This window comes from Talpa europaea, assembly GCF_964194135.1.
Source record: "Talpa europaea genome assembly, chromosome: 4".
NCBI classification, from domain to species: domain Eukaryota; kingdom Metazoa; phylum Chordata; class Mammalia; order Eulipotyphla; family Talpidae; genus Talpa; species Talpa europaea.
Window position 1 is genome coordinate 71086632 of NC_140070.1, and position 10484 is coordinate 71097115.

The 10484-nt window shown below is 35.6% G+C and overlaps 1 protein-coding gene across 1 annotated transcript; it reads left to right on the top strand.

Moving 5' to 3' along the window:
* Positions 1-212: 212 nt before the first annotated feature.
* GPR160 (G protein-coupled receptor 160) lies at positions 213-1226 on the top strand (the record flags this gene model as incomplete). Its single annotated transcript, XM_084231182.1, has 1 exon — positions 213-1226. The coding sequence occupies one exon, from the start codon at positions 213-215 to the stop codon at positions 1224-1226; it is 1014 nt and encodes a 337-aa protein (XP_084087308.1).
* Positions 1227-10484: the final 9258 nt, after the last annotated feature.

Here is a 10484-nt window from a genome sequence, read left to right on the forward strand (position 1 = left end):
TAAGAGAAATATAAATTCTTAGGTATTTGGGGAAATGATTAGGTTAAACTGGATTTTTAGAAAGAAGATGCTTGCTTTGTAAAGTTTTAAAATAGAGATAGTATCAAGATAACATCTAGGTTTTTTTATTTTTCTTTGCAGGAATGGAAAATAAAGGGAAGCAATATTTATCATATGTATTTCAGCATGCCTTCTGAAACTTAACTAAAAATATGACTGCACTTTCTTCAGAGAACTCCTATCAATACCAGTTACATCAAACAAATCAGCCCCTAGATGGTAACTGTCTGCTCTTCTTGATTATACTTGGGAAAACATTATTAAGTATCTTTACACTAGGAATGAAAAGAAAAAACACCTATCAAAATTTCATGGAATATTTTTGCATTTCATTAGCATTCATTGATCTTTTACTTTTGGCAAGCATTTCCATTATATCTTATTTCCGGGATTTTGTACTTTTAGGCATGAGGTTTACTAAATACCACATCTGCCTGTTTACTCAAATTATTTCTTGTACTTACGGCTTTTTGCATTATCCAGTCTTCTCCATAGCGTGTGTAGATTATTGCCTGAACTTCTGTAAAGCCACGAAGCTTCAATTTAAGTATCAAAAGTTATTTTATATCTTTATAGTCATTTTAATTTGGATGTCAACCCTTGCTTATGTTTTGGGGGATCCAGCTATGTACCCACACCTGGAGGCACAGCACGGTTATTCTTACCAGTGTCCTTTCTATAGCAGCGAGCAGGGTTACTGGCTTTCTTGTGCCATGGTGATGGTGTTATGTGTGGCTTTTCTAATCTCTTGTTCAGAAGTTATCACCTTGGTACACGGTATGAGGATAACTTCTTATATGAATGAGACTATCCTTTATTTCCCCTTTTCATCCCAGGCTAGTTATACTGTCAACACTAAGAAAACACTCTTGCCCAAGTTCATTATCTGTTTTCTTGGTACCTGGTTACCATTTGTATTCCTTCAAGTAATTATCCTTTTACTTAAAGTACAGATTCCAGCATATATTGAGATGAATGTCCCATGGTTGTATTTTGTTAATAGTTTTCTTATTGCTACCATTTACTGGTTTAATTGTCACAAGCTTAATTTAAGAGACAGTGTGTTAACTGTGGATCCATTTGTCAACTGGAAATGCTGTTTCGTTCCATTTACAATTCGTAATCTTGAGCACATCGAAAAGCCTATATCAGTAACAATTTGTTAATATTGTTGCCATGTTAAAACTAATTAAAACTTAAAAACTACTGTAAGAATCATAATTTTACATACGGGAAAGAATAATGACTTGACAATTTTCTTGTTTCCCCCCACCTCCATTCTTACACCTTTCCAGACTGTGTCTTTTAGGTTATGATATCATTTATTCATTTATTTTTAAACAAAATAATTCCAAGAAAAACTTTATACCTGTTCAGGACACTATATGTTACAAATACCAATTTGCTGCCACAAAGTGATAGGAGTTAACATTTGGCCATATTGTTACCCAAAAAGCTCCTGGGATGCAAACTGTTATGGAAACCTGAGATTTACTACTAATTTTAACATATGAACTTTAACACTTTAAGTTCAGAGCAAGAAAATCAAGATCATTTTCTTAACATGTGTAAGTATTTCTTACTTGGTGTAAGTATTCTTTAATGTAAGAGAAAAACTAGTTCAACTTAAACTGATCTAGTTTTTAAAAATATATCTCTGTACTTAATGCCAATAGTCCTGGGAGAAAAGCTTCCGTTCCCTAACTTACAGAATTACGAGTAGTGACCAGCTCTTCCATGACATACCGGAGTCACCTTCATTTATCAAATGTCACATAATTGGCACATCAAATCATAATCACATCAGCAACATATCACACTGAAAGTAGGTTTCTCATCCTTCAGCACTGCTGGCATTTTGGGTTGGCTAATCTTGGTTGGGGGAGGCTGCCCTGGTCATTGGAGGAGGCTGAGTAGCATCCCTGGCCTCTCTCCACTAGATGCCAGTAGCACCTCCTTCCTCTGTCATAACCATCAAAATGTCTTCAGACATTTCCAAACTTCCCTCGGTGGGCAAAACAATCTGAAATCACTTTGAATTAAACTACATAAGTATTCTGATCACCATTTACAAATATATTGCCTAACTCTAAACCTCACATTTCCTAAATTGGTGACTGAAGTTTTTTGACATCTGTAAGATTTTTTTATATCACACATACACATTCATTTATGTAAGTATGTGTAAGTGTATATGCCCTAATATCCTTATGCAGATACATTTCATAGTATCTTTTCTTTTAGTGCTGGCTGTGACCCACTAAATTGAGTTCATGATCCACAGTGGATTACTGTTATTTGAAAACTTAGTGCTAGGGATCATTAATATTAGCGAAGCCTTAGGAAGTGTTTCCTCTATGCCTATATGCAAGGCACTGTTTTAAGTGTCACATGCAGCAACTGATTTAATCCTTAATATAACTATGATGAGTACTATTATCCCCATTTTACAGATGAAGAAATTAAAAAGTAAAAACCCACTCACGATAATAAAGCTAATAATTGGGGAAACTGGTTTCAAGCCCAGAGGTCCTGGCTTCAGAGCCTATGCTCCTTATACCACTGTACTTTCTCTCTTCAGTCCCATTCATTGTTTCTCAAAAGAATGATCTCCCAGTGAAATGTGAAGAATGTTGTTTCTTACCATTTTTTCACTTGAAAATGCACAATGCCACGAACATCTCAAAGGCTTAGAAATTTGTAGTAAAGAAACCTGTTTACTGATTAGTACTTAGTCATTTATGAAAGACAGTTTGGGAAATGCTACTGGATAGTTGAGAATTTTCTGTGAGTTAATACAAATCCAAGCTGACCATTGTAAGAAAAAGTTCCACAAAAACAGATAATTATAAATCAGAGACATATTGCAGGGGAGGATCAGAGGGAGGGAGGGAGAAGCACAGGGGACTGAGGTGATGGTGCAAGGGTGCACTGGTGAAGGAAATGCTATGGGGACTACACCTGGGGGAGGGGGGAAGCAAATTGTTTAAAAATGAACAATGAGGGCCTCCCTGGTGGCACATGCGGTTGAGCGCTGCACTGTGAAGCTGTCTGCAGCCTCTGCAGCACAGGTTCGATCCTGGCCAGCAGGGGAGCAACCCACATGGCATGGCAGACCTCTCCTGTCTCACCCACTGCTCCCCTCAGCAGTGTATTTCGTCAGTCTGCCTGTTCTGTTGCTCACTGTCTCTGGTGAATCCTCTCACTCTCCCACGCATCTGGCCTGTACCCTGGTTCTTGTATAAATAAATAAAATCTTTTTTTTTAAAGATTTATTTATTTATTTATACATACAAGCACTGGGTACGGTCAGAAGCACAGGAGGGTGAGAGAATTCACCAGAGCCAAAGCGGGGAGCAGAGCAGGCAGAAGGACCAAAGTACACTGCTGAGGGGAGCAGCGGGCGGCAGGAGAGGTCTGTGCGCCATGTGGGACCCTCCTCCGGTGGCCGGGGAGCAGCTGGGGATCGAACTGGCACTGCAGAGGCTGCGGGCAGCTTTGCAACCCAGCGCTCAACCGCTGCGCCACTGGGGAGGCCCATAAATAAAATCTTTTAAAAAAAATTCTGTTTTAAAAAAAAAATAAAAATGAACAATGATGTAAAAAATTAAAAAAAAATAAAATGGAATTTAATTTCTAAAAAAAAAAAAAATTAAAAAAAAAAAAAAGCTCCATATTGGAAAGATGACATGGTAAACTATTCGGAGAATACACGATGTCACTTTTTCCACACCCTGGGGATTCTGCCTGCCAAGAGCTCAGGACTTTCATTCCAACTTAAAGCATCTCCTGGCTTCATATAAAAAATTCCAGGGAATGATTGTGTGACCTGACTTGAATTATATGTCCACTGCTGTGGGCATGTTTGTTAACAGAAGATACTACATGGAAGAGGAATAACCACTGTATTGGATAGTACGATACTTAAAATACTTAAAATGCTTAAAGAAAATAGTGACTAATAAAAAGCACACAGCTACAGAAACAAAGTGAACTACATAGCCAAAGTTCAAAAGGAGTGATTCCTAGACTGATGGACACAACAGGGTGTATTTTTTAAAGCAGTTCTACAATATCTAAACTTGGCCCACTCTCCTTTGTTACTTTTCCTCTGAACGTATTCTAATTGCCCATTACATGGGACTGATATATTTCAAAAGATATGGTTCTTAACCATTTATACTCTTAGCAGATTCTAAATTAGGAACACTTAAAACTTTTTCAAATTCCTCATTAAGCTTTTTATTTATTAGAGAATTCCCTATGGGTCATAAGTTTAAAGAAAAAAATATTCAAGAAACCAGCCAAATGGAAGAGGCTTTTATTTGTAAAGAAATGAACTTACAACTGGTCTACAATATATTATTGTAATATAAACAATATAAATAAATGATCGTGTAGGCCCACTAACCTTCCATCCAGACCCACATGAAAGCATGTTACAACAATATTCTATGTGAAAATGTGCAGGTAACAAAGGTGCAATTACAAGCAAGTTTAAGCAGCAGAGTATAAGGTGCTTTAATTTAACAGTTAATGTTGCCATTAACATACATTTGAATGCTCGCTTTTACTTCACTGAATACAGACAACAAATATGAAAATCTAAAATTCATACACATGCTACTTGTTAATATGAAAGTGCTTTCTTTTTTTTAAAAAAATACACCAATGGACAGTCTTTACATATATCATGGTGTGCTTTTATAATGCAAAAATTAACTTCATTTTCAGGTTATACATTTTAAAACTGCAGCTATAGACACCAATCTAGGAACGCTAGTGCTAAGAGTGCTAAAACTATTTCATTTCCTGAAGGAGGACTCTAATACAATACCCAATGTAAAGAATACATCTATATATAATCTTAACGTTTATTTTCTGTAAAGATAAAAAATGTTTTCTTTCCCCTTGGTGATACTTTGTTCATTCTAGGTGGATCAGCTTTTAATAATATTAAAGTCCTATTTTTGAACAATGGAAGGAACCAACAGAAGGAATAAAATCAGTTAATATGTGCTTGAAGCATCAGAAATGAAATTAAAAAAAAAATGTTTATCACAACAGTGTCTTTGTTAAATCAAGAAAAAAACTGAGCAATCAAGAAGACAAAACACAGAGGGTTGAAATGTCTGCCACCAGTGCCAGTGTCCATCCTACATGCATGTTGCTGCCTACAATTCCAACCATCATAACAAACCCACGCCTCACTCTTGAGGGGAGTTTTTGGAACTTACTTTGACTTTTTATTTTCCTCTGGAAACAAAAAGACCAAGCAAGCATTTGAATGGGGTCTTCAGACACCTAGCAAAATATCTTATAACTTAGGTACCCCAAATTACACTACTTTTGCACACTCTTTTGCTTTAAAATTTAAGAATGCATATACAAAAAGTAATTATGCAACACATTTTAACAGAATGAAATATCTGAAAGACTAGGTAAAAATTAAAATATTCTAAAAAGTAAGTTTTAACCATATCATGGAAAAAAAAAAAAATTTAAACCCAGACTGTGAATACTTGGATGTCAGTGTTCCTATTTTCAAGCAGTGTTACAGATTCTAATCTAACACTCATTTAGACATTTTCCTGCTTTAAAAACAGACTATAATGCACGAAAGATTCCTTTAACACTAGACATTTTCATTCTGTATACTTATGAAAAGTTAGTATCAAGTGCTCTTAATATGTAAAGCCATGCCAGTAGGAATGACAACATAACTCACAGAATCCCCAAGTGGAAAAGTACCCTTCCCAATTAAATTCAATTCTCCCATTCAGTGTTTACTCACAAATACTTGTTAATTCAAACATGGAATTTGTTCTATGTTTAGCAGTTCCATATTTTAAAGAAATCCTTTTAACTAAATATATATGTGCTTTGTAAAAAGTAGATCTTTGTAATAAAATTTCTGTCATCTTTGTTTTAAAGCAAAAAACAAAATCTATTCAGGAATCTCCTTTGAGCTTTTTCTATCTGAGAATGTTAACTGCACTGTCAATACTGGGTATAAAGCTTTTATAGTTAAAAATGTATAGTAAATCAGTACCAACTTTAATTCTGCCACACCCCCTCTACAGTAATAACCTGTGGAATAAATTCAAATGTCAAAATAATTCTGAGAAATAAGGGCTGTCACAACAGTCTCCAAATGTAAATCCTTAACATGTCAAATACTCTTAATTTTGTAACCTAATCAGGTATATGGCTGGTTGGTGTTTAGTACCTGGAATGTATTACAGGAATTGTCTGTGACCCCTAAAAGCCCTTAGATGTCACTGAGCCTAATGTGTTACCCAAAGCATAAAAATGATTTTCAGTGCCAATTTCACATTCAGTACAATGAATAGTAATAGTTATGGCCATGTTTGTTTTAAACTACAATCAAAATTTTGTTTGAGAAGATTTTGTTATATTACTAGCTCCTTAAGTCATGTATACTACATACTACAGTAAGAGTTCAAATGGTTTCCTGAATGAATACATGCATGAATAATGTTCATATGTATTCAAACACTTAGTAGGTAAACTAGCAAAAAAGCATTTAGAAAATTGTCCTCATTTGTATGAATTTTCTACGTTAATCCTTAGTACAAGGATAACGGGTGACATAGGAAATGGATACTTAATGATTATCTTTTACCCAGAGCTCTTAATATAAAATAAGCCATTAAAAAGAGAAGAGCAACTTTTAAATAACCCTATTAAGTGGCACAGAGTGATAGTTTTAGAGCTGAATGTACCTTGAAGATGATTTAACCAAAATCAATATTTTGAGTAATACAGGCTCCACAGAAGAGGAAACAGCTTACAAGTGGCTACCATAGGTGTCATGCACAGCTGATCAACCAACTGGAAATAAATCCTCCAGTCTCCCAGAATATCTTCATTCATTGTAGTAATTCAATAAATCTGTTATTCAAGTCAGTAATGTCTATTATTTTCGATTTGATTATTTAGTACTAAATTAAGACAAAAAGAATTATTTGTTTCGACACATTCTAGCCAAAGGTTTTAAGTGCTGGACACTGGTTTGCTTCAGGCAAGATTAAAAAGTTCCCTCTTTCTAAAATAGGTTGCTGTTTATTTCACCACTAGCCCCATCACTCTCTCTTATAAACACCAACTTTTCACCTCCATCACTTACAGCTCCACAACAAATGGATTTAACATAGATAGTAGCATCTAAAGTATATCTTTTAAGCCACTAAATGATGACTACTATCAATCTTTAAAATTACCGGACTCAATTTAATAGGTGGCCTAAAAGAACTTACTACATTATCTTTTATTTAAAGCTATCAATTTATGTTGATTTTTTTTCAAGTCAAATGTATTCATTACTATTTTTAGACCATACATTTTAAAACCTTGGCACTGGTTATCTTTCTGTAGGTTCATACTGATGCCACCATTATCACTGAGAGCAACAGTAATTTCTGAAGACAGTGAGGGAAAAATTGATTAATGCATCTCTTCCCCAACCACGAGGTTAAAATTGCCATCTTTAAATAAAATTAAATGTTCATAAGCTATACGTGGAAAAGGAAACACTCACGGAAAATATTTCCCAAAAGGTTCCATAAACATGGCACTTAAGAGGTGTGTTCATATGTCAGAGCAGAACGGCAGGGTTTTCATTAGAGAACTGGGCTTCAGGTGTGCAAAGGAGGGCATGGACGTACTTTTAATGAAGGTGTACTACAGTGAGAGTCAGAAATGAGTCAGACATTTTGCTCTGCAATATAATGGTAATTATATTTGTATTAGTGCTTAACTTTCAAAAGAAATTTTCTCATAGAACTATTGTAAAATAGATTAAATAAGCTCTGAAAAATATGTTAAAAATTTAAAATTTTTCCAAAGAAGGTAATATAATTTTTGACTTTTTTTATTGAAGAAGTGGCTTGTATAGCTACTATGAAGGAAACTATAGTGACACTTTTTGAGCTTCTAACAAAAGAGGAATATCTTCCCAAAGAATTTTTTAAAGATGTAGCTTAACAATCACAGATTGAAACTAAATTTTAGTAAGAGTGCATATTCGCTTTTCCTAATACTGTATTTGTGCTTATCTAAAGTGAACCATAATCTTTAAGATGAAATCAAATGCTCTAAGTAGGTTTGTAAAATACCAATATTGATGGATGTGGTGAAAAGGGTCATTTCATGATCCACACTACTGTGCATCAAAGAAATCGAGGTAGGCTTGTGTTTACTGAAATCCAAAATAATAAGAAACCTACAGCTGTTACTCACCCAAGTCTTAACTAGACACAACCTTGCAAAACTATCTTTAAAATAATTTTCTTTATAACAATCCACAAGGCTGATTTATTTGAAAATGGATACTCTCTCCTCTGTAATTCCGATAATCCTAACTTAACACTTAACCTCCATGTTTTTGACAGATATTCTCCAACTATAATAGTTGTCACCTTTCTTCAGAAGTCAAAAATCATCACTGTGTATCATTGAAGCCATTAATATCTATGCTTCTCAGGACAGGATCACTTGATAAAGAGAATGAACAAATAAATTTGACTGCAGGTAAATCCTGACAAAACAAAAACGATAACCTGTTTATTGCTATAACTGGGATCCAACAAATACAGTCTATTACTCTGAACTACTGAAGGCTAGATCTATCACTACATGGCCTCACTCAGTTAACTGGGTCTAGAATGCTTCTCCTCCTATTTGTCTCCTCCTCTGTATCCCTATCCTTCACCCAAAAGACCATTCCTCAAAGCCCAGCTAGTTAACACACATGATGCAGAAGACACAGACTGAGCAAACACTGTGCAGAAATAAGCCAGTTTCCACTGCCCACAGATTGCACTGGAACATAACTATTACATATTACAAAGTCCTACTCAGTTACCTCATTTAAAATTTGAACCGCACCACAAAATCCTCTCTAAAGACTTCCAAGCAAAGATCTCTCACTAAGAAGCCAGTTTTCATGCGGTTTACTTAGGACTTGAGGAGGCTTTGGGAAAGGTAAGAGAGTGAAGAGCATATGCTCTTTGATAATGACTGCTCGATGCCGCTGTGTACCAGCAGCATGTGCTCTGGGCATTCGCTAAGGGAGAGAATTTCCTAACCACAAAATACAACCAGGCTGTTTCTGGTTGAAAATATATCTTTAAGATGTTTTAAGAGCATGTCCAGCCATGGATTTCATCCACTCAATATGGCTATTAGGATAACATCATTCACATACATACGTAGTAGTTTATTCTTTGCAAAATTGTTTACACTCCTGTAAACACAACCGAAAAAGACTAAAATTCTTTCTATTCCTCCCTACCTTACTTGTGCCACAAGGGTAACAAAACCCAGCAACTGCAAATAATGGGACTTTATGACATTTAACTGAGTAGTCAGTGAGCTGGGTCACTACGACTTCAATCTAAGACTAGCATTTGTTTTTGAATAAATGTCTGACTAATATCACATGATATATGAAGATTAGCTATGTCAAAAATTATTCAAAGGGATAATCAATACTTATCTCATATAGTTCTACGTATTTCAACACACCAGTAAACAAAAACAGTGGGGGGGGGGCGGAAGAAAAGAAAAGGAAAATCATTTCTACTTAAAAACTAGGCACACATGAATACTAATTTCAAAAGTGCAGACACTTGTTCAGTGTTGAAGAGGATAAACTAACCCGGGGGCGGGCCTCGTGTCTGCCTCTCTCCCTCTCAAGCCGCTTCATCAACATTTCTTCCCAGGCCACTTCTCTACTAGATGACAGCCCCTTAACTAGGACGTAAAAAAAGTGTCTGTTTACAGGGTGTGACTGCAAATTACAAGTGCCATCATGGAAATGGTTACATGTCACTTTAAAAGTGACAGGTTTTGGGAGCATGCTGTCTCATACACACTATTATCAAAGCTGCATAGCTGGGCAGACACGCACCTACACAAGGCCTGATGAAAACCCATGTCAAGTAAAACCTTTTTAAAAACAAGCTTTGCTTGCTTGCTTGCTTAGAAATACATGGCTTAAAGCAAAAAAAAAAATTCAAACTCATAGGTTTTTTTTTCCCCTTAAAGGGAGAAGAGTGCATCAGTTTAAAGAAGTCAGAAAATGCAAACTTTAGATAGCAAAAATAGGAAGACCCCTCCATGTCCCTTTTCTCTTGTCATTCCCTCTTCTCAATCAAATTCCTAAAACAACTGGTGCTATGAAGGAAAATGCTGCCCACCGCTACCATATGCAACTGTGCTTGAAGCTCAGGAAGTAGACACCCAGTCTACATCCATTATATGTAACTGAAGCTTTGAAATTAAAGCCTCTAGAAAGACAACTGAATCAATGAGGAGAATTACCAGTTGAAAGCAAACAAGCCATTTCTAAATAAACAACTCACTTGAAAAACCAGTGTATTTTCTAGGTATGTTTTGAG